Here is a 24,452-nt window from a genome sequence, read left to right as displayed (position 1 = left end):
GGTTTAATTGAGGTTGAGAGGGGAGGGTGAAGGTTGAGAAGCTAATGGGTCAGATTCACTCTTGTGCACACACTCCTCCCTTTCTGTTCTCCAAGCCCTGAATAGTTCTGGACTCCTTGGGAGCAAATTTGAAAATTTTTTACCCGAAAGTTTTGTGCAATTCATTTCCTAGATTAGGAAGTGAAGACCCACATGCCCTTCATTAGCACTTAAAAGTAGATTACTAGGCTTTATTTAGAGAAGTATAGAGGGTAGATCTAACAAAGATGATAAGATCTTATTAAGAACAGTAGGTGAAGGCTCATCTGTCCACATTAGTTTAAGTTTGAAGGCAGTGGAAGGGATGAGAGGAACTCACATGATTTACTTTCCCAGCCAATATTTTACCAGTCAGCTCGTCTTTTACCCAGCTTTTCCCTGGAAAGGAACTCTAAGACTACTGGTTTTTTTTTTTTTTTTTTTTTTTTTTTTTTTTTTTTTTTTAAGATATTAGCTTAAGCTGTTAATTGCTGTTGCTGTTAAATGATTCATTTATGATAATTAATGTATTAATTCTTTGTATTTGCACCCTTAAGCAATTCTGTGAAGGGTATAATTTTGAACATTCAACAAATATAAATAATATGCAGTAACTGTCCAAGCAGTATTATTTAAGTGCTATTTCATTAATTATAATATTTACATTCCATTAACTTAAAAGGATTAGCTTTCAAGGGACTGTTGTCTTCTGATCCCATTTCACATTAATTACTCTTGAAATACCAATAATGTCAGACTTTGCACAGCACTTTTCCCCCACCGGGTTTCATTCAAAGTGGAATCAAGAGTGCAACGTGGAGAAGTAGGGCATGCTCTCGTTCAAAAAAATCCAATAGCAGAGGTGCAGTGAGCCTGTGGGGCGACCACGAGGGGAGCCAGGAGCCTGGGAGGCTAGCGGGGTGTGAGTGGCCTGAAAATGTACTCGGACGCCGCAGCCGTCAACTTGCAGGTGAACTCTCATCACTCAACACTGGCAAATATTCATAAGATCTAGGGAAACTTAACAGAAGATGTTGGCCATGATGTTCACCAAACAGGGAATCTGCCATCTTGCAGTTCTTTGCGCTGCTTTAATAAAGTGATTGCTGCCAAGGAAAAGGGAAGACCTGCCTCTGGAGGTGACTTATCTGCCAAGAAAAGAAGACACTGTAGCATGAATCGAAAATGTGATTTTGGGGCCGGCGCCGTGGTGCAGCAGTTTAAAGCCCTGGCCTGAAGTGCTGGCATCCCATATGGATGCTGGTTCTAGTCCCGGCTGCTCCACTTCCGATCGAGCTATCTGCTATGGCCTGGGAAAGCAGTAGAAGATGGCCCAGGTCCTCGGGCCCCTGCACCTAGGTGGGAGACCTGGAAGAAGCTCCTGGCTCCTGGCTTCAGATTGGCACAGCTCTAGCCATTGCAGCCATCTGGGGAGTGAACTAGCAGATGGAAGACCTCTTTCTCTGTCTCTACCCCTCTCTGTAACTCTGTATTTCAAATAAATAAAATAAATCTTAAAAAAAAGAATATGTGCTCCAACTAGAATAAAGACTGAGGAATCAGCCATTCCAAGTACGAGGCACCGCACCTAAAGTGGTTCAATGACTATCCAGGTACTGATGACGTTGCAGGTCCTGAAGGCATGGAGAAATTTTGTGAAGACATTGGTGTTGAACCAGAAATTATGGTTATGCGTGTCCTAGCTTGGAAACTGCATGCACTGGACATGGGTTCTTTTACTCTACAGGCATGGTTAAATGGAATGATTTCCCAACAATGTGGCACAACAGAAAAACTCAGAAATATTTTGGATTATTTAAGATCATTATTAAAGAATTCTATAAACTTTAAACTTTATTTAAAGATATGCATTTAACTTTCCACAGGAAAAGGAGCAGCACAATCTAGACATAAACACTGAAGTGCAAGTTGGGACTGTCAGTAGGAAAAAGCTGGCCTCTTTCTCCAGTTTTCCACCAACTCTCAGAGCAATCAAAATACAGAGTTATAGGCTGGCACTATGGCATAGTAAGTTAAGCCTCTGCCTGCTAAGCCAGCACCCACATAGACACCGGTTCCTTTCTGGGCTGCTCTTCTGATCTAGCTCTCTGCTAATGGTCTGCAGTGCTTGGGCCCCTGCACCCACATGGGAGACCTGGAAGAAGCTCCTGGCTCCTGGCTTCAAATCGGCCCAGCTCCCGCCATTGGGGCTATTTAGGGAGTGAACCAGCAAATGGAAGACGGATCTCTGTCTCTCCCTGTCTTTGTAACTCTGCTGCTCAAATAGATAAGTAAATCTTAAGACAAAAAAATAACAAAGTTATTAACAAAGACCAGTGTTGCAGTGTGATAGCTTAGCTGAACAATTAGTCTTGGCCTCAGCAACTACCATGAAGATGGAGCATGGCCAGTTTTATTGGACGAGTTTGTGGAGCAGTGTAAAGACAAACAGAAGTCTTGGGACTCTATGCATAGCAGGGAGAGTCACTGTGACCACAGCTATGTCAAGCATTCGTCGTAAATTGCTGTGTGTATCAAGGAGCGTGCTGTTTTTCTTGCACGGTCTCCTTTTGGCAGGGATGTTTCGGTGTTTGCTTTTTACTGGACCAGCTCTGCTTGCTGTGCAGCATTGTTCTCTTGAAAGGCCGCTTTGCAGCCTGTGTTGAGACTACAGATTGGTGAATTTGCCAGTGTTCTCACTGCGGTTATGTGTATATTGCCATTTAAATTTTGTATATGTGTCTACAAACTTAAAAAAAAAAAGAAATCCAATGGAAATTTATGGAATGCAGGCTGCATACTGGACCTAGAGACAGTAAGATGTATGAATCATGGTCAGTGTCCTAGGATGGGCAATGGGCTTTATGATATCACAGCTCCAATTTGTTGAGTTCCAACCTGATACACCAGTATATCAGACCAACATATATGAGAGGTCTTCAAAACACTCATGGGAAATGTGTATTATGAAAAAGCTATGCATGGGTTTCAATTTTTTTGCACTAACAGAAAGTTGTCTTTTAGTTTAATTTTTCTATGAACTTTAAAAAACATTTTTATTTGAAAGGCAGAAAGATAGAGCAAGAGCAAGAGAGAGAGAGAGAGAAAGAGATAGCATTCCTATTCACTGGTCCACTTTCCAAATGCCCATAATGGCCAAGGTTGGGCTGGAACCAAAATCAGAAGCTGGGAGCACAGTGCAGGTTTCACACAGGGTGACAAGAATCCAATCATTTGCATTAATCACCATTGCCTACTAGGGAATGAACTGGCAAGAAACTGGAGTCAGCAGCTGGAGCCTAGAATCAAAGTCAAGTGTAAGGAGACAGTCCGAGAAGTAACAAGCAGAGGAATAGAGCACATAATGGGTCACATGTGAGAAACTAGGTTCTGAAGCCAGATAGTACCACACCACCAAGCAGCATGTCTCGAGTGCTAAGAGCTCATTAGGTCAACCTAACCTTTCTTACCTGATCAGGTCAGCAACATTTCTCAACTGCCACATTTTTCAATTGGTCTGCAAGGTAGCATTTCTTCTTGGTTAGCAACCATGACTGGTTCCCAAGAGACACAGGAAAAACAAAACTGATCCCTGACATATCAAAACTATGCAAAATAATTAATCAGTTGATATGCACTCCCTATACAAACTCTCATGCCCAGCCGTTTCTGGAACTCTCCCTTGAGTACCCTCTTGGGTAGCAAGAGTTTTTGTTCTTAAATAAAATGTACTTTTGCTTTTGCTCACCCACCCTAGTTGCCCACGTCATCATTCTTAGTTACCACTAGACAAGAACCAACTGCAACTCCTGTAACACAAGCACTCTGATGTGGGATGCCTTCGTCTTAACTGCTAGGTTAAACACCTACTCCCTCCATGAACTCTTTAAAGCCCCCTCATATTACCTTTTATCATCATGACAATAGTGCAGAGCTGAAGTCACAATTTTATTTTACAGATGAAGAAATATTAAGAATTCACACAGCTGCCAGCTACTGTTTGCAGACCCCAAGATGGAACTCAGGTATGATTTGATAGCAAATTCTGCCTTTACTGGCCGGCACCGCGGCTCACTAGGCTAATCCTCCGCCTTGCGGCGCCGGCACACCGGGTTCTAGTCCCGGTCGGGGACGGAAAAAAGGAAGACCTTTCTCTCTGTCTCTCTCTCTCACTGTCCACTCTGCCTGTCAAAAAAAAAAAAAAAAAAAAAAAAAAAAAAAAAAAAAAATCTGCCTTTACCAAAAAGAACACATAAAAGGAAGACTAAGTAAAATGGTGAAATACGCAATGCTTGCCTTTGTCCCCCTACCCTACTTGATAGGATCCTTTCTCTATTGGTCTCTTCTCCTCCTTTACCGCTTTCTAGTACTTTCTTTGTTTTTCTCTTGAATTTGTGCACAAAACAGCAATAGTCCAGTTAGCTATGCTGTCTCCAATAAATCCTCTATATCCTAGACCAGACTGCACAATGAAACTTTCCATAATAAAAGAAATGTTTTAAATCTGCACTGGTGTCCGGCACTGCGGCTCAGTAGGCTAATCCTCCGCCTGCGGCGCCGGCACACTGGGTTCTAGTCCTGGTTGGGGCGCCGGATTCTGTCCCGGTTGCTCCTCTTCCAGTCCTGCTCTCTGCTGTGGCCCAGGAGTGCAGTAGAGGATGGCCCAAGTGCTTGGGCCCTCCACTGCATGGGAGACCGGGAGAAGCACCTGGCTCCCGGCTTCGGATCAGTGCGGTGTGTTGGTTCTGTTGGTGAACCAACGGAAAAAAGGAAGACCTTTCTCTCTGTCTCTCTCTCCTACTGTCTACTCTGCCTGTCAAAAAAAAAAAAAAAAAATCTGCACTGGGCAGTATGGCAGCCAGTAGCCATATGTACAGACTGAACTCTTCTATGTGACTGAACAACTCAATTATTTAATTGTAATGAAGTTAAGCAGCTATATGGGGCTAATGTCCAATGTTTTGAAAGGACAGCTCTGAGCCATTCTCAGCTCACTCAGTGTTTGCACTTTTTTCCTTCATGTTTTATTTCTCAGAGCCTATTCTCTTGGACACAGAATCACTTACTGCCTCTACTACACTGTCAGTGATTAATTTATATGTGTACCTCCAGAAAAAATGGTAGCATTTTAAGAGATGCTTTATGAAAATAGGAAATTTAAGACACAACAATGGGCCACTGTGGGGAGGGAGGCTATTTTTCGATCAGCCAGGCCTTTAAATCTCATTAATCCCATGACATGTTGAATAGCCAGATGTTTGGTCCCACATCATTTTTGTTGCATTCACCCTTTATGATAATCAAGCAATTTGTTTCACAAACTTTGACATTGAACTCAAATCTTTTTAAGTAATTTTTCAAAGTACTTTCCCAGGGTACATATCACTCTGCCTTCTGCTTTCTCTCTATTCTAGAGCACAACAGGTTAATACTAACTGGAGCACCCAGTTTCCTGACAAGTGCTGCTGTGAGGAGCCCAGAGGGAACAGCCTCAACTCAGCCCCACATCAGCAGCAGGCCTCTGAGAGATGCCTTAGTGATGATAGCAGGCTCCCTACCCCAGCAACAGTGCATTTCTTCCCCCAGAACTTTGAAATTGAGGGTTCTTAGAGTAAAAAAAAATGAAGGCTTTCAGAGTACAAAATTGAGGACGAAGAAAGTGCATAGTTGAGACACAAAAGCAACAGTAAGGGCTGACCTCACTCAATCAAGAGAACTTAGGGGGGAAAAGGCAGCTGGAGGAAGGGTAGATCAGGGATCAAAGACAAAAAGGCAAAGTCCCAGGACCAAATAGGACAACTCCCAGTCAGGTACCAGGTGGGCGGGGACCAGTTCCAAAGGGTCTATAAAAAGAAGAAGAAGAAAAATGCAAGGCCTTAAAGTTGATCTTGAGGGTCCACTGGTCTGAGAGTGCCTTCACTTTCTGGAAGGTCACATGGACTTATTAGTCGTAAAGTTGCCTGATCGAAGGATCTGTGAGGATTTGCCTTTCAGGAATGCATCCTTTCTTTCATGTGCACAAATTCAGATCAGATCCCTAAATAGGTTATATGCTATTGACCTTTATCTTCAGGAAACTGTCATAGTAGGGGGAAAGGCAGGAACCCACAGAGAACCACTGAACAGAACTCTTAAACAAATGCCTCCAAATTTTTCCTTGAAAACGACTTAGGGAAAACCATCCTTATAGATATCATCAGTGTTTATTCTCAGAAATGTTTTAATTCTTTCCTTTACAATCAGCAGCCCTTCACTCCGGGTGCATAAAAGCACCATGTAGCTCAATTCTTACTGAAATTACAGGGTTGTTCTTGGAGAAAAGCACTGAAGTTTACATTTCTGTCCATCAGATACTGCTCTTCAGGTACCAGGAGGCTCTCCCTTCAGGTACACAATGCATTACAGCATTAAGTCAGTAGATATAAAGAACCATGATTTTGCAGTGAAAATAATAGTAATTTAGGGAAGTAAAATAAAACATCTTTTTAAGAATGTTTGCAACCACTAATTTTCTGTCTTTCGAAGATTCTGTTCGGCGGTGATTTAGGTGGATGGTACAGGCTTTGGACTCAGGACCGGGAATGAGAGAATCGGCAATCTTGATGCCAAGGCTGTTTCCTGTAAAGACCTTACTAAGCTCTTGGAAAAGACGACTGTTGTGCTCACTGCTCTAGCTCTTCAGGTTTCTTTCTGAATACATATTAAAAGGAGCTTATTCTCCCTAACAGAGCCTTTCTGATTTGACAGAACAGTGTAAGATATATTCACTCAAGTGAGAAAAAAGGAAATTGAGGTCTGTTTGTATTTCCTTTAGGCCATAAGCTTCTTAAGCAGACACTGTCACGTTTTTCCTCCTTGGTGGACTGTAACAATAACATAATATTCTGCATCTAATTAGTCATTTCATTAATTTTATTGGAGTCCCGAGGATGGCCACTGGCCTAATTCAAAGGAACTGCCCTTGGCTTCCAGGCTTGCAGAGAAACCCTTGTCCAACGGAGGGAGAAATGCAGTTTACAAAAGATGACTATGGCCTTGCTATCTCTGCTTTGCGTTTCTCATTTCCTTCATGGTCGGTCCCACTGAGGCTCTCTCTCTATGGGGAGAGAAAGCAGGGCAAATCCAGAGAGAAGGGAGGGAACAAGTTTCCCCCATCTTGCCACTTGTGGTTTGGGGATACTGGGTGACAGCTTTATCAATGGATATTTGTTTTTTTTTTTTTTAATTAAATAACAATTTGAATGCACATATATACCACTGGGTCAGAAAAGGTGCTGATTGTTTAAGAACAGGTACCAAATTTATAATCTACGTAGCGGTGAATGTTCAAACCAATTTGCCCCCAGACAAGATACTTTTTAACTGGATTTTTAAGCCCTTTCCAAGAGGGCTCGTGATAAGCTTCTGTCAACACCCCAGGAAGTGCCTGCCTGTTCTGTTGTGTCTGGAGCTACCACAATTCCAAAGCTAAAAGTAGAAGCTTTCATTTTCACACCTGAGAGAGTTTGTTTTGCTGTTTTCAGAAGCCAGTTCCTGCCTTCAGTTTTCTCATAATGCTTCATTATAGAAAAGTGACCTAACAAGGAGCAAATGGTTAGCAGAAACATTTAGTCATCCTCATGTTTACTTAGTTTTATAGTCAGTATTTAATTTTTCCATTGCAAAGTACAATTAACATTTGAGTCTATCCAGCTGTGATGAAATAGAACTGACATGAATTATTGAAAATCATTCATTTTGGTGTCATCTCACATTGTAGCGTATGGAACAATGAAGGCCGTCTCAGTTCTTGCCTCACGTAAATAAGGATTTCCATACGAACAGAGAGAGTGAGCAAAGCAAGAGTATTGAACGTGAGAAACCTCCTGCCACAGCAGTCAGGAAAGGGATCTCCAAAGCAGGAGTTACCTGGCAAACTTTGCTAGTGCTGGGACTTTCATACACAACAATGGCTGCCTACATGTAGTCAATCAGGAGAGAAGTGGAATAACAGCTAACAACCAATCAGAGGACTGGAATAACAACCAACCAGGAGGCTGGAATAACAACTGATCAGAGGCAAGGACAAAACCAACCACCAGAAGGGTGGGGATTGGTAACTTGCCTAGCCTATTCTTATGACAGAACAAAAAACCGAAATGTTGCTATAATCAGCCAGTCAGCCTCTGGGAGGAGGCAAGCACTTTGTCCACTCTCGAAGGGACTGTGCTTGTTTTCATTCCAACAGGGACCTGACCTAATTGCTGGCCTAACTCTTCACAGTAGGAGCCTGATCCTTTCAAGTTCATCTGGGCTCCACCTCTCCAACCCAGCCCCATCCAAAACAAACCTCTTTCTGTCCTGCTGCTTTATTATGTATCGTGAAGACTCATATACCGCTCTGTATGTTTTTATCGAGACTAAATCATATACAGTAACTCTAAGTCCATTCAGCATCTAAAACAGTGTTAGGTGAATAGGGTCCTTCCATAAATAATTATTAAATCAAAACTAGAGGCAAATTTTAATTCAGGCTCAAATTGATGAATCACTGAGACCATTAAAGTTTTTGCTTGTTTTTTGCTAATAGTTGCACCAGGATTGCTTTAAGTTACTACAATCCCATTTATCTGACATTGGCATTTTTCATTCATCTATATATTTCTCAAATAGATTTTCATCCAAACCAAAATGTCTGGGCTTTGAAGGAAACTATAGCATGTCCTTTTACACCTGTTGAGCAGATACTTTTCAATTCAAATGTCCAAATTTTTCCCATTTGGACCCAATGAGGTGCCTCTGCAGCTCAGAAATCTATTTGTACATAAAGACCATCTATAAAAGTCCTTTAGCTAAAATCATACATTTCTGTGAGAAACTAGCTGCTGTCTCCACAAGATCAGAAACAAAGCAAGTATCAGCTGAGCTGGACTTCCCAGCAATGCAGTGTGACAAGAAAAGGAAATGAAAGTCTACATGTGGGAGAGAAGAGCAAACCTACCTTAGTTCACGGGTGACATAACTGTCTAGGTAGAAAATCCCAAAGAAACAATAAAAACAATCTAGTTAGCTCAAAAAACTAAATAAATAAAACAAAAAAAATGAAAAAAAGAAAGAAATGCATTTGTGGGAGGTGAAAAATGAGTGGCTACTGACGATCATTCTGGAAAAGTGTCACTTTTCATGCTGTGTTTTCAGTAGCAGATTCCTGGTTGTTAAGGCAGTAACCTTCTGGTACCATCTCGTGCCTTCTGCACTGTGCCCAGGAGGAATTGCATTCCTAGGTTTACCATCTTTGTTAAACCCCACACGCAGAGCTCCATGACCTCCTTGAGGGCAAAGAACACATCTGTTTCTTCCCTATGATTCAAGTGCCCATTGTTTCGCATGGTTTACCTCGGTTCTCACAACAACTTAACCAGGGGTCATGCTGGTACTCATTTTAGGCATGAGGCATCTTTTGAATGAACAATTTAACCCTTTGACTCAAAAATTAAAAATGTCTTTACTCATGAAGATGAATAATTTTCTTCTCCTATATACTCTGTTCTCACTCTCCCAGTCCCCATAACACTTACTGAGTTCTGTGTATCTTTCCAGGATTTTAATGCATAAAAAGCAAGAAGTATGTATAGTCTTACCGCTCCCACTTATCTAAAAAGACTCAGTATGCTACCACTCAGTTTGTGCCTTCATGGGAAGAATTTGAATCCAATTGCCAGACTTCAGAGGCTGATTTTTCCACAGCACAGATTTTTTTTTCTTAACTAGAGAGAAGCTAAAAACATATCTTAGATATTGGTCCATGTTCCAACCGAATAGTTTTTACCGTCCCTGCTATGCTAATCCTTGAGACTATAGGATTGATGATGAGCTGAAGTACACTGGTTGGCTCATATGAGATTGGCCCAGTTTTGTTGACATAAAAGTTTGTATTAGATATGGTAAAGGAAGAATAATCAAAAGAACACATCCAGGGCCGGCGCTGTGGCATGGCAGGTAAGGCTGCTGCCTGCAGTGCTGACATCTCATATGGGCGCCAGTTCAACTCCTGGCTGCTCCTTTTCAGATCCTGCTTTCTGCTATGGCCTGGGAAAGTGGTGGAGGATGGCCCAAGTCCTTGGGCCCCTGCACCCCACCATGGGAGACCTGGAAGAAGCTTCAGGCTCCTGGCTTCAGATCGGCAGAGCTCTGGCTGTTGTAGCCATTTGGGGAGTGAACCAGTGTATGAAAGTCTCTCTCTCTCTCTCTCTCTCTGCCTTTGCCTCTCTGTAACTCTGCCTTTCAAATAAACAAATAAATATTAAAAACAAAAAAAGAGCAGATCCAAGATCCAGAACATTTTCTGATCACCATATCTTCTAGCCAGCTTGCATTCTAATTTTCCACTTTTCTTCATTCAACAGGATCAAATCTGTTTCCTCATATCAACAGTAGCTTGTTGCACTGGCAGCAGGAAGCCAGGGGTGAGTATTGCAGAGTTGGTCCAGATTGTTCTGGGGAGCTGGGGTTTGGGAAGGTTCAAGAGAAAAGAACTCAACTCTTACCAACTCCTAGGGGACAGGGAGCCAAAAGGGGGCTATTTAAAATGCAAATGGGAACATAGCACTCTCTTTCTTAATATCAGTCGCTAGCTCCCCATTTCCCCTAGAGAAGTCCAAGAACCATGGCGCTACTCCCTAGGCTGCTCCCTAGCCCTTCGTTTCTTTCTGGCCTCGTGCCTCTTGGCTCCCTGATAACACTATAAACTCAGTGAGTAAAATTAAAATTACACTCTTGGCTTACAATATTCTTCCACCTCCTTTTCCCTGATTAATTCTCATTTATTTTTTAAGACTCATATTAGGCCTCAACGTCTCCAGAAAGCTTTTATATGAGTTGCCCTTTCTATATGTACCGTCTGAGAATTTTCTTACCTAACTGATGCCACTTGTTACACATGAGCTCTCCATTTTCTATGTTCTCCACCAGTCTCAACATTTAGGAAGTTTTGTTATTTGAATAGACTGGGTAGCTTATGAAATTTCTTTTATTTATTTTTTAAGCTTATAAAGTTCCTTCTCCACAGTTCTAGAGGCTAAGAAGACCAGATCAAGGCACTGACAGATTCAGTAACTGGTAATTACGGGTGCTCTTTTTGGTTCATTGATGGCCGTTGTTTTGCTGTGTCCTCCAATGGCAGAAAAGAGAGAACACTCTGGGGCGTTAACTCCATTCAGGAGGTCTCTAAGCTCATGACTTTATCACCTCCAAAGTTCCCTCCTCCCAGTACCGTTACACTGGGGATCAGCCTTCAACCTGAACTCGGGCAGGTGACAGAAACATTCAGTCTATGGCAATTGTATAATGGTTCAGAGCATGAACTCTGGGTTAGTATTTCATCTCTGTCACCCATGGGCTTTGAGATCTTAAGCAGAGTTACCCTCTCAGCCCTTTATTTTACTCACTTGCAATAGGAAATGAATAGTAGTATTCATGTGAGTCGTTCTGATAAGTAAATGATATAGTGCAGTGAAATGTTTAACACAGAGCAAAAAGAGGGTACTTAGCTTGTTCATTTATTTTGCTTATGTTTTGTTATATTTCCTTTCCCCTCTGGAATGTAAACTCCAGAACACAGAATTTTTCTCTTCCCAGCTACATCCCCAGCGCCTAGAACAATATCTGCAATACTCAAGGAGTCCCTGGGAGGACTCTCTGTGGATATATCAATATAAGTCACAGTGCGTTAAAGTGACTGCAGGCCAGTGAATTTTCTGCAAAGGGAAATACCCCATCTTCTGAGCAAGGGCCCTGGCTTAGTTGATACTCAGCAAATACGGGTACTTTGTCCTTCCTGTTGTTAGCCACAATCTCTTGCATTTGAGAATGAATCCCTTAGGCAATATCTGCTTTAGAGTTTGGTGACAGTGACAAATATGAGTACAAATATCAGCAACTGCAATCTCTCTTTCAGACATGCACATACACAGACTTGCTATGAACAATGACAGTCACAACAATTCCAAAACAACTCACGCAAAGCAACTTCCTAGTTATCACTCCTATCTTTACAGATATTGGAATCCAAATCTTGGTAGAGTTTATATCCTCAACCAGAAATTCACGTTTTGTAGTCACTGACATCATCATATAACAAATAGGAATTTGACATTTTCAATTTGAGAAATTTATTGAGACTACTTTTTTTCTGTGGAAAAATTTTAAAGGCATCTCAAGTAAATAAAGCAATATAGGAGGGAGCCAAGAAATTGTTTTGGTTCAAGGGCTGTATTTTATAAATGAAGTTTGGTGGACATTATTAAATTCTTCAAAGTTTGAACCTATTCTCACTTGAGCTAACTGGCACTCTCGTGTATACGGGAGAATATTGGACAGGAAATAGGATACCAGGTTTTATTACTATTCAACTTGCCCCACATGGTTGTGTGACCTTGACCAACGACTCCATTTCTCACTACAGATAGAAGGAGACTGTAGCAGGTGGCCCCAGGAAGTCTTCCTTGCTGTACCCTTTACAGCTAGGTTGCCTTAACAACATAATGGATGAACCAATCAGAGGACTACTCTGATTTGACTCCATGCAAAATACAGTAAAGGATGGCAAAGAGGTAGCCTTTGCCCTTGAAAAGCATCCTATTGTGAGGCCAACGCTGTGGCATAGTGGGTTAAGCTGCCGCCTGCGGGGCTAGCTCCCCATATGGGTGCCAGCTGGGCTGTTCCACTTCCTATCCAGCTCCTTGCTAATGTGCCTGGGAAAGCAGCAGAAGATGGACCAAGTGCTGGGGCCTCTGCACCCATGCGGGAGACCTGGAAGAAGTTCCTTGCTTTTGGCTTCCACTTGGCCCAACTGCAACTGTTGCCGCCATTTTAGGAGTGAACCAGCAAATGGAAGATCCCTCTGTCTCTCTCTCTCTCTCTCTCTCTCTCTCTGTAACTCTGCCTTTCAAATAAAATAAATAAAAAGAGGGGGCGGCTGGTGTACTAAGCTGTGGTACACTAAGCTAAGCCTCTACCTGCGGCATCAGCAGCATCCCATATGGGCACTGGTTTGTGTCCTGGCTGCCCCTGTTCTGATCCAGCTCTCTGCTAATGGCCTAGGAAAGCAGTGGAAGATGGTCCCAGTGCTTGGTCCCCTGCACCCATGTGGGAGACCCTGAAGAAGCTCCTGGCTTCGGATTGGCCCAGCTCTGGCTGTTGCAGCCATTTGGGGAGTGAACCAGTAGACGGAAGACCTCTCACCTCGTCTTTCCCTCTCTCTGTAACTCTACTTCTCAAATAAATAAATAAAATCTTTAAAAAAAAAAAAAGACAGAAAAGCATCCTAATGATATTTAAAAAAACAGTGGGGGGTAGGTGGGACAGACTTTGAAAATGAAGCAGTTATTTGTTTTGCTGTTTAAATTTTCTTTCTTTTTTTTTTTTTTTTTTTTTTGACAGGCAGAGTTAGACAGAAGAGAAAGAGAGACAGAGAGAAAGGTCTTCCTTGCATTAGTTCACCCCCAAATGGCCGCTATAGCTGGCACGCTGCTCTGAAGCCAGGAGCCAGGTGCAGGGCCCAAGGACTTGGACCATCCTCCACTGCCTTCCTGGGGCCACAGCAGAGAGCTGGCCTGGAAGAGGGGCAACCGGGACAGAATCTGGCACCCCAACTGGCACTAGAACCCAGGGTGCCGGTGCCACAGGCCGAGGATTAGCCTAGTGAGCCGCAGCGCTGGCCTAAATTTTCTTTTAAATGCACAATTTAATTCATTTTCAATGATTGGAAACAAAAACATGAAAGAAGATGCAAACTGTGTTATTTTCACCATAAGTAAGGAGTGCAAGAGTGGTTGGTGGAGGAGGAACAATGTCACGGGGGGAGTATTGAGACTGGTTGAGAGGCACTGGTCTAGCAAAAGTGGACGTGAGCATCCTCTGGTGATGGTGAACGTGTTCCTTAGCTTTACCCTGCTTCCAGCGTCCTCATTTCTGCTAAGAGCATAATACTCTGCCTGCTTACCTCACAGACTTTGCCAAGGTGGTTTGTTGTTGTTTTAAAGCTCATGGGAATGCTTTGAAATGGTAAAATCTACATCTACAGGTTTAATCATTCTTTTTTAAAAAAGATTTATTTTATTTATTTGAAATACAGAGTTACAGAGAGGGGTAGAGACAGAGAGAGGAGGTCTTCCATTCGCTGGTTCACTCCCCAGATGGCCGCAATGGCCAAAGCTGTACCGATCCGAAGCCAGGAGCCGGGAGCTTCTTCCAGGTCTCCCACCTAGGTACAGGGGCCCAAGGACTGGGCCATCTTCTACTGCTTTCCCAGGCCATGGCAGAGAGCTGGATTGGATGAGGAGCAGCCAGGACTAGAACTGGCACCTATGTGGGATGCAAGTGCTTCAGGCCAGGGCTTTAACCCACTGCACCACAGTGCCAGCCCCGGGTCTAATCATTTTAACATATGTATGTGTACAATAGTGTAAGGGTAAGTGATCCTACAGATGACAATGAGTCTTGTTCACAATTCATATACAAAACCCATTGTTTATTTTCTACCACTAAAATTAATGTCTGTTTCAAGTCTGGAAGTCCCATCTCAGTCCCTCCTGGGCTCTCTTTCTGCAGAGTGTTGGGGGTCCGTAGGTTCCCCACATGTGGCTAAGATAGCAGTGGGGGCCAGGTTGCCAAAGTCATCTCTCCACACTGGTGTCCACTCGCCCCCCCGGTTGCTGACCCACACAGGGGGCCAGTGACATAGCCTTTCTTTCTATCCCACTGTTCCCTCGAGGCCACACGCCTCCCCCTGCAGAGTCTGTGCCTCCTGGAAGAGGTGGGGGCTCCTGTGAGGCTATCTGAGGTCCTTCCTCCTAACCGCACTCAGAAGTCCCTCCCTGGGGCCTCCCGGGAAGAGCTCTTCAGCTGCTCTTCTTACCTGTCTTTTGGCTCTAAAGAGGGTCTCTAAGGTTAGCTTGTTACCGAGGAAAGAAGCCTGTCTTTCGCCCTGCTCACCCAATCGGGGCAATCCCTTCCCGTCTCTAGAGGCGCATCACTCCTCTTAGAATCTCTTAGAATATCCTCCTTCCCAAATATGGTGTGTTTCCTCGAAGCCCTCATTATTCCCCTGAGGGCTCCGGCTCCGTCACTCGTCACTCGCTCCAGCTCTCTCTCCTGCTCTCTGCAGTCACATCCTCCCTCGAGATAAGGAGCACAGAGCTGTCTCAGTGCCTGAAGGGACGGAGGCAGAAGCGGAAATACTGCCAGAGTTGGAAACAGCAGTTAATATTTTATAAAAGTTAATATTTTAAGTCCTGTGACTGCTACCAACAATAATAATGGATGTGTGGAAATAGAACTGTATGAGCTGAGCTTGAAACAGACCATTCAGAAAAACACACACACACACACACACACACACACACACACATGGCTCCCCTACCTCTCAACCTACCTCTGAGGCCACTAAGTTCTGGGCAGGACACTCGCACCTGTTTCCTGCTCCAACACCAGCTCCGGAGGCATCTGCTTTGGTAGCTGATGAATAAGCAGCCACCTCCTTGGCTCCACTCCTGCTTTCCTGCCCGGCCACCCCTGCTAACATGTCAGGCTGCATTTTCAATTACTGCCTTTGAAAAACATCCAGGTGGACCTATTAAATCAACAAATGTGATGAGCAGAACACAAAACAATGGCAAGTCTGTGGCCTCCCTTGGGATAATTGGCAAGCCCACGAGGTGTTGAAAATCCAAGCCTGAAAATCATTGCTTTGAAGAAAGGGAGGACAACAACTGAACCATTTCTTTCATTAAAATGCATGAAATTGAAATAATGTCCCTGCTCTCTGTGCCATCAACCTTCTGTTTTTATGCACTGAAAAGTCTAAATATTTGTTAACTTTGATTTACAGAATTTATAAAGGCTGCATTGAGCCAACACACAAACATGGTTCTAAAATATATGTCACTTTTAAAATAGCATCATTTAATATAATTAGGAAATAATTGTTTTTATTTCAAGTTCATGAAGTACTACCTGGCTTAATAAAGCAAACAAAAATAGTGGTTTTTTTTGCACAAGGGCCTACAAACAGCAGGTTCACATTAGTTTGATCAGCCAGATACAGTTGGAACTATTTCACATAGAAAAATAGAGTTATTCACATTGGAGTAATCACCAACTGAACTGATTTCCCAGGCCAGTGTTGTTGGTGGGAGAGAGGAGCTGTTTAGAGAGTCTGCCTTAGTCAAGTTAGTTCCAGGACTAGGACAGCAGGCCTTGCTCTGCTATGAGGTCAAAAGATCATTTTGTCCTTGGGGTTGGCATTGTAGCTCTTCAGGTTAAGGTGCTCCGCTTCCAATTCAGTTTCCTGCTAATGTGCCTATGAAAGTAGCAGAAGATGGTCTAGGTATTTGGATGCCTGCCACCTGTATGGGAGGTACAGATGGAGTCCCAGGCTCCTGGTTTTGGCCAGGTCTGTGGCCAGGCCATTTGGAGAGAGAATCAGTGGATGACAGTTCTTTCTTTCGCTCTCTCTCTCTCTTTCTCTGTAACTCAGCCTGTCAAGTAAATACAGTTTTCAAGATTAAAGAGAGAGAGAGAGATGGTTATTGTACCATCGTGGAAACATGTGAGAATCCAGCTGAAACTCTCATGGCGTGGAGGGTCACCTGGGCACCACCTTCTAAGGTAACTGAAGGAAATGTCTGCGACTGGTGGGAGCCAGCAGTGGTCTGACGCCTTTGGCCATTATCTCTCTCTCCGTGGTCTCTGTTTTATCTCCTGTGCCGGGAAACAGTTTCAGCCTGTGCTTCCCAACAGATCCTGATGTAGATGCTTTGAAACTCCCTCTTTCTGCGTGTTTCTGAATAGAAACTGCCCACAAACACAGCAAGTGGCTATGACCACGCTCTTTCTTTCATCCTTGTCCCCTTCATCATCCTGCTTTGTTACTCAACTAACATAACTTTGGGAGCTATATTGGAAAAAAGCCAACAAAGAAGCAGAATTTGAAATTTCACCATCCAGAGAAACGCATTTTCCCTAGGGAACGTAGGCCTCTACCAATTTATGCAATCATCTGCTTTTCAAAGGTCTTGAGAAAATCACATTGCATATACATTGCAATGCTTTAGGTTTGCCTCTGCTGCTTTTGTAGCCACCATTCGCAGTGTTGCCGTTCTCTTTTCAAACGACTTTTTTAAAGACAAGATCTTTAAAACCACGGAGCCACCCATGACTAGCCACAAACTTTGTACCAGGGATGCTGGATTTGTCCTTTTTACGCCTTCAAACAGAATGCTAGCCTCCTCGGGCCTTATCACCACCTGCCAGTCACGATTAGAACACAGGAAAGGCAAATGACACAAGCAACACTGAATTAGCAGAATTAGCGTGGCTGACGCACTCCGAGCACAGCAGGTAACAGAAGCAGATGGAGACGGGGAGTGGGCTGGGGAGGCTTCTCTCGGGCTCTGACGCGCGCTGCTCACTGCTCACCCTTGCACTGGCTGCCTTGTGTTCCACACCGAATGGGGAAGTGGCCACAGCTCTAAAATTAAATTATGTGCCTTATGGTGCAATTTGCATAAAACAACTTTGTATCTTTTGCGTGTTCCATAACCTGGGGAACATCTGTATATTTATGGTTTTTTTTTAAACAAAAATAATAAACTTACAGGATAAATCCTCCTCCAGAACCTGCTGCTTTTATTAGCACATGCCTCTTTCTGTCCATAAATAAGTGCAGACATTGTAAGTGCTGATGGGCACAAAATATACCGTTGTAGGAATCTATAAAAACTTGTTTATTTTTTAAAAACTCTTACCCACTTTATTTACTTGAAAGGCAAAGAGACAGAGATAGAAATAGAGAGCTTCTATCTGCTGATACATTCCCTAAATGTCCACAACAGTGAGGGCTGGGCCAGGCTGAAGTCAGGAGCCGGGAGTTCAACTGGCTCTCCTATGAGGTTGGCACAGATCAAACTACCTGACCATCACCATTGCCTCCCAAGGTGCATATTAGTAGGAAGCTGGAACGAGGAGTGAAGTCAGGATTTGAACCCACGTCCTCCAATACGGGCTGTGGGCAGCATCCCAAGCAGTGTCTTATCCTCTGCACCAAATGCTTGCCCCAAAACCGTTTATTTAAACAGTTTCCAATTAGTGCATCTTTTAGGTGTTTTCACTCCAGGCTGTAGTGGACAACTCTATTCCTTGACCTGCCACTGGCTTCAGCCATGGCCACTTTCTCATGAAAGCATCAAGAGCTCAACTCCCTGGCTGCTGCTGACTCCCAGCTCCGGTGGGCACAGGGGCTTTTCCAGCTCTGAAGAGCTGGAGATAAAGGCGAGAGAGACAGAGTTATCCTCCGGCCCCAGGCAACCTGCAACCAATGGGGGACAGAACTGGTGAACTAACGCTCCAACCTCCGTGACTTCGAGAAGGAAGCCTCAGGAGGCCTTGGCGTGTTGCTCTGGGGGATGCTGTGGAGTTGAACCCTGGGAGCCCAAAACGTCGGCCTCATTACATCTGCTCTCTCTGCCATTTCCTGGGATTGTGTTGGAAATAAACCACCCGTATCCAGACAAGCCCTGTTCTCTCGGGCTAGGGATTACGATAAACAAGGATGCAGAAGATACCCTTGAATGCAGATCTCTGCCATGTAGCTAATTACTTCCTTGGGGTCAGTTCCCTAGAAACGCACAGTGCTGAATCGAAGGGCGTGGACTTTTCAAAGCGAGCTCAAATGACTGCTGTCTTTAACAGAGTGCTGAACCGTAAGGGGACAGATTTGATTTTATTTTCCATTGCCTGTTCATTCCCAGAGCTATCATGAAAGCTCTCTTCCATCAGGAGGCAAAGCACTGATACTCACTTCCTGTAGTGTTTTAAGTTACCCTCTCCAGAGGCCCCGGAAATCCCTGCCTTTTGCTTTTCTGAAATCATGATGAATGGAATAATTGGAATGCACACCCACTGTCTCTCAAATAGACATCTCGCTTTATTGCCTGGTAGTTATTAGGAACGAGTAGTAATTTTGCTGCCGAAAAGACTACTTATGGGGAAAGAAGTAAGAAATAAGAAAAACATTCACTCATAATTTAAGCCACAAGGAAATAAAACCAACCATAAGATAAAAAGTCTGTCTCTCCAACAGCTCAATCTTTCTATCACTAGTAGCATTGAAGCTCTTAATTATAGGGAATAACGTCTCCGGGTTTTATTTTTTCCACCAGCTTTGGTGGTAAGAAATGTCTGAGTAAGGGCTCAGGATGGAACGAAAGGGGCTCTGTGCCTAGGCACAGCAGTGTGATGTCACTGGAGGGCCTTGGAGAGGCAGCGCTGGTGCCAAATTTGGATAAGCCACACCTTTCCACAAGGCCATGAGTGAGCAATGTTTGCAGGTGTAATTTATGTAGACAGATATGTGATCATTTTTGAAAAATAAGCGAACTATTCATAAATCCTAGCCATTTGATGAGGACTGAGCTTTTCTGACAGCTCCTTTCGGAAAGTCTATTTTTACAGTGGTATAGAAAACCTCTCTTCTGGCAAACACTTGCAGGTTCTGCCCTCGTGGATGGTGTCCCTAAAAAGAAAAAAGAAAAAAAATAAAAAATAACAACCTTCCTTGGCTGTTTGCCACCAACATCAATTACTGCAGCAAAGGCATTCTGACTGCTATTTATTCTGTCATAATTGCTATCACCAAACTTGCATGATTACAGTGTTAGTAATTTTGTTGATTATAAATAGCACTGCTGCTATAATACACTGGCAAAGATTGGCAGCGCTCTGGAGCCAGGCTCCGTACACACAGGGGTAGTACCTTTGAGGATGACCATTTAAGCTTGTCCTGGAAAGTGCTATCGTCACATGGCCTCTCTGCAGCCACTCCTGTACAGCACAGGCTTCCTGTAGCACATCACCACCATTCTCCCTGCTTGGTGTTTCTGCGGTTTTCACAAGTGTCCTTCACGCAGTCCAGGCTGCGCTTTATATTCAAAAGATGATCCCTGGGCAGTCTATGGACCTGGTAATGTCCCACTTTCTTGAATTTGCTAGGAGCAGGAGCACTGGGTTGTGAAAGCCCCCCACAGCCATTTGTATTTCCACTTTCACAGTGATTCATCTTTCTTTTGGCAAGAGCCCTATTGTGTGAATTCTCACAGTCATGGCCCCCGTCTCTGTTCTCTTTAAAAGCTGGGATTTTGTTTTTGGAGGGAAGAGGACTAAATGTAATTAGACCTTTATTCAGAACACTCACAGATCATAGAGGGACTCGACACGTACTGGATAATTTTAGTTTTCAGAATTTATTGCCAAGTCACCTGCGTGTGGAGAATTCCCCTGCAGAATAAGGCACTTTTGCCTTCCCCAAAGCATACTTCTTTTGTGAGGAATGATGCTTTCCCTTAAAATGGTGTGTATTGAACAAAGCTGACACGTTTCCTGTTTTTCAACTGTCTGCCTGATCAAAAAAAAAAAAAAAAAAAAAAAAACCCTTTCTTTATTGATTCAGAGCTACAAAAATGTTAAATGTGGTAGTAACATTTAGCAACAAAGGAAAGAGTAATTTTGGCAATTCTCTGGTTCATGGCCTGAGTGTATGGGTCTTGTGTGTATAAAATTCATTTGATTTACCTTCAGGGAGATTTTTTTTAATGAAACACATACATTAATATTCTGATCATTGAGACCACAGTTCAGTATTTTACAATGTCATTTTCCCCTAAGATTCAGATATGGTGACCCCATATTTTATGTTTTCTAGGATAATCAAAATTTCAAGTGTTTTGTTGTATTAGATCACTTGTCCTGATTTGAGGGTACAGAGAAGATACCATCCTGGGCATGATTGAAAAGAGAACAATTGCAAACATAATAAAAAAAAATAGAATCTAAGAGAGCCTTTTCCCAACCCCTATTTCCAAATATTTATTTGTATATGTTAGGATGAGTTTTGATACAAATGAAGTCTGATTGTCCTTTATATTTATTTCAAGTTAAATTTGTGTTCTCTCATTTTTTCACCTGTCTGAGGCTATATGTAGGTACCAAATGCATGCAAATAATGAAGCATATTCTGAAATTAGCTGCCGTGTAGACCCATCATAAAGGAAATGGGAAGGTGTTGTGGTGCAGCAGGTTAAACCCACATCTCATATCAGAGTACAGTTCGAGTCCCAGATACTCCCAGCTACACCCAGCTCCCCACTAACGCTCTGGGGAAGCGGCGGATGATGGCTCAAGTACTTGAGTTCCTATCACCCACGTAGCAGACCCAGATGAGGGTCCTGGCTCCTGGCCTCAGTCTGGCCCAGACTTGGGCTCTTGCAGCCATTTGGAAAATGAATCAGTGGATGCAAGACCACTCTCTCTCCCTCTATCTCTCCCTCTCTCTCTCTCATTCTTCCTTTCAAACAAATAAATAAATCTTACAAACAAACAATGTTGAATCACTGGTATTGTAGTGTTATCTTTAAAGGATAAAGAAAACTCAACACATGGCAGAGCTTACTGGTAACCCGAATTAATCTTCTTAACAAATTCAATCTTGCTACTTTACTTGACCCTGGAGAGAAGATAGACTCTCTAAGACTTCTATTTCTGAACATTCTGAATAACAATGAACTTCAGGTTCTTGCATTAATTGTTACAAATGCTGACTGGAAAGATTCTGGTTATATTTTCTTACGACGACTTTAACTATGACAAAGCTATTTATGAAGTTCAGAAATCCGGATGAAAAGTAAATCATATCCAGTGGCTCAAGTGGTTGCTTGGGGGTTCATGTGGAAGCACACCGGGCCAAGAAGATGAATTGGCTCTAATCCTATATTTACTTTGTTTCAATTCTCACTGCTTGGCTTTGGGATGAATGACAGTAGCCCTCAGTGAATGCCAGCCATTGATTCCAGGACCCCCTTGTAGAAACCAAAACCCAAGGGTGCTCAAGTCCCTTATATACAATGGCATGATAATTGCATGTAACCTACACACTTCTCCTTTATACTTTAAATCATATCTTTTTACAATATCTAACACAATGTAAATGCTATGTAAATACTTGTAATACCGTATTGTTGAGGGAATAATAACAAGGAAAAAAGTTTAAATGTGCTCAGCACAGAGACCATTTTTTTCCATTATTTTCCTTCAGAGATTGATTGAATCTCTTGGACACGAGGGCTGACTGTGCATCACTTCAAATACTTCCAGGATACTTCAATGTCCCTGGAGAGAATGGGCAAGAAGCCTTTGGCAAAAGTCACATATTGCTTCCTTCTTGTCTTTGAATCGAAGTTTGAGGACTACTTGCTCTGAGTGGGCCCTGTCTTCAGATCTGAAGCACCACGAGGAGATTTGGTTATAAATTTAACACTTCAGAAGGCACAGCCCGCCCAGAAAGCACACAGGTCAGGCTGCGTTTTCTCTACTGGCTGGATTCAATCCCTTGGCAGCTCAGACATAACTTAAGCATGATTAAACTTTAGAACAAACTGCCAAGATGACTGTGAAATCTTCATGCTTAAAGATCCCTAAAATTAGGAGCAACAGCCACTTGGCTCAGATGGTTTATGAAGGCTAAAGTTTGGGCGGCATTAACGATTTTTGAATGCAAGTTCATGTCCTGGTGCCAGACTGCTTTGCTTCCACCATTCTTCAGCAAAATGGGAAAATGGAAGCGGTAGACGTGTTTTCCCATAAGTGAAATTGATGCCATTTTAAATAGATTTTATATCTGTATTGCAACTCCCTTTTGTTGGTAACACCATATTGTTGCTGGTAGTTGGAAACTAATTTCACATGCTTTAGCTTGGAAAAATAAAAAGTAAGCAGCCCCATATCCATCCCAATGTCTTTTTTAAAGTTTTAATGGGCCTTGAAATCCAAAATTCTGGGAACCAGTGGTCTAGAAAATCCTCATTCAACAAATGTTCTTTCAGCTGCCTGTTCTTATGTCATACAAAGGCAAAATAACTCTTTACCATAGAATAATACAAGCAATGAAATTAACTAACATTCATAGCACATGACACTATGCTAACTGATTGATATATGTAAAGTATTTTATTTATTACTTGCAACAACCCTAAGATAAAGTCATCCAACTAGGAGTAGGGAAGGTGGGATTAATACCAGGTTACCTCTAGCATAGAATCCTATAATTTACTCACTTTTTACTCTCCTAAGAAAATAAACTAGTAAAGGTATTTCCAGGGAGATGGCATGGTACCAGAAAGGTCCATTCAACTTTTAAATGCTTTGCTTTTTTCATGGAAGCAAAGCTTGAGTAGCAAGATGGCTGGGGCGTGGTGCTGCAAACAAACAAGGTGGGTGTTAGAAGCACCTGTGGAGCTTCCTGATGTGTGGAACACCTCCAATCAGTTGGCATTCAGAGTGAATCAGAGTCCACTTGTCCAGATGGCCCAATCTTCCTGGATCAAGAATCCAATCATATCCCGTTCTGTTCCACATGGTATCTGTTTTCTGCTCTCTGATTCGTGTGAGCAATTCTGCAAATGTTGAAGAACGCGGGCTGTGAACAGGAATTAGCATCTAGCTAATAGCGATGGCTAATCATAGGATAGAAAAAAAAATACTTTGCTGTTGATTGAGCCACTTTAACCTTAATGCTGAATTCAAAATCAAGGGTAGGACTACGCCAAGGTTGCTTGGAACTATGATCCTTAAGTCACTCAGCACTAAACTATGTAAGTGAAGATGTGATTGTGATGCTATTTGTCACAGGCAGAGAGAAGTGTCATCCTAGATAGTAAAATTGATTTTCTTGTTCTTTTTTTTTTACACACAAACAAGAGGATCCTGAGAGTCACTCTGGCTTGGGCACAGGAAGGGGGAGAGAATCACCTTTAAGTTAGCAGGGGAGGAGGACAGGTCCCCAGAAGATAACCAGCTGTTAACAGGCTCAGTTGGGCCCCACTTACCCACCCCCAAAGTCATATGCTGCAACTCTAACCCCCAATGTGATGCTCTTCAGAGATGGGGGCCTTTGGGAGAGAATCAGATTCATACAATGTCACGAGAGAGGGATTAAGATGCTTACAATAAAGGGAAGCGATACCCGCAAGCAGCTCTCTTTACTGTCCTTTCTCTCTCCAGCCTTTCCTCGCCTTCTCCACTCTGCCTTGTGATGACGCAGGGAGTGCCACCTTCTTTTAAACCTGGAAGAGGGCCCTCTGCAGAGCCTGGCGATGCTGGCACCTGATCACAGCCAGTCATCTCTAGAACTGCGAGAAAATAAATCTGTGTTGATGTTTTAAAAGATTTATGTATTTATTTAAAAGAGCCGCAGAAGAAAGGAAGAGAGAGAGATTTTCCCACCTGTAGTTCACTCCCCAAATGGCTACAACAGCCAAGGCTAAGCTAGTCTGGAGCTAGGAGTCAGGAACTCCATCCTGCTCTCCCACATGGGTGGCAGGGCCCAAACACCTGAGCCAGCCTCC

The 24,452-nt window shown here is 43.0% G+C and overlaps 1 protein-coding gene and 1 pseudogene across 5 annotated transcripts in view; both read left to right on the top strand.

The window, feature by feature from the left end:
* The first annotated feature begins 955 nt into the window (after nucleotides 1–955).
* On the top strand, nucleotides 956–2,539 carry LOC100355714 (DCN1-like protein 4 pseudogene; annotated as a pseudogene).
* A 1,274-nt stretch (nucleotides 2,540–3,813) lies between these two features.
* LOC149126990 (uncharacterized) overlaps nucleotides 3,814–24,452 on the top strand; it is a 47,952-nt gene continuing 27,313 nt past the window's right edge. Inside the window, exons 1-4 of one of the 5 annotated variants that reach the window (XR_016232415.1) lie at nucleotides 3,814–3,875; nucleotides 3,978–4,043; nucleotides 10,404–10,463; nucleotides 11,066–11,116. Coding sequence is in view for 1 of the 5 variants with exons in the window: in XM_089330711.1 (XP_089186837.1) it covers nucleotides 3,896–4,043; nucleotides 10,404–10,463 (208 nt within the window). In the remaining 4 variants the exon portion in view is untranslated. Of the gene's footprint in view, nucleotides 4,044–10,403; nucleotides 10,464–11,065; nucleotides 11,117–24,452 lie in introns of those variants that run through there. The other 4 variants (XR_016232413.1, XR_016232414.1, XM_089330711.1 and 1 more) reach the window with 4 other exon arrangements.

The sequence above is a fragment of the Oryctolagus cuniculus genome, chromosome 4, assembly GCF_051225735.1.
Source record: "Oryctolagus cuniculus isolate XC-2025 breed Fujian yellow rabbit chromosome 4, ASM5122573v1, whole genome shotgun sequence".
Taxonomy (NCBI): Eukaryota; Metazoa; Chordata; class Mammalia; order Lagomorpha; family Leporidae; genus Oryctolagus; species Oryctolagus cuniculus.
The sequence above is the reverse complement of the archived record's forward strand: the minus strand, read 5'-3'. Positions and strand labels throughout refer to the sequence as shown.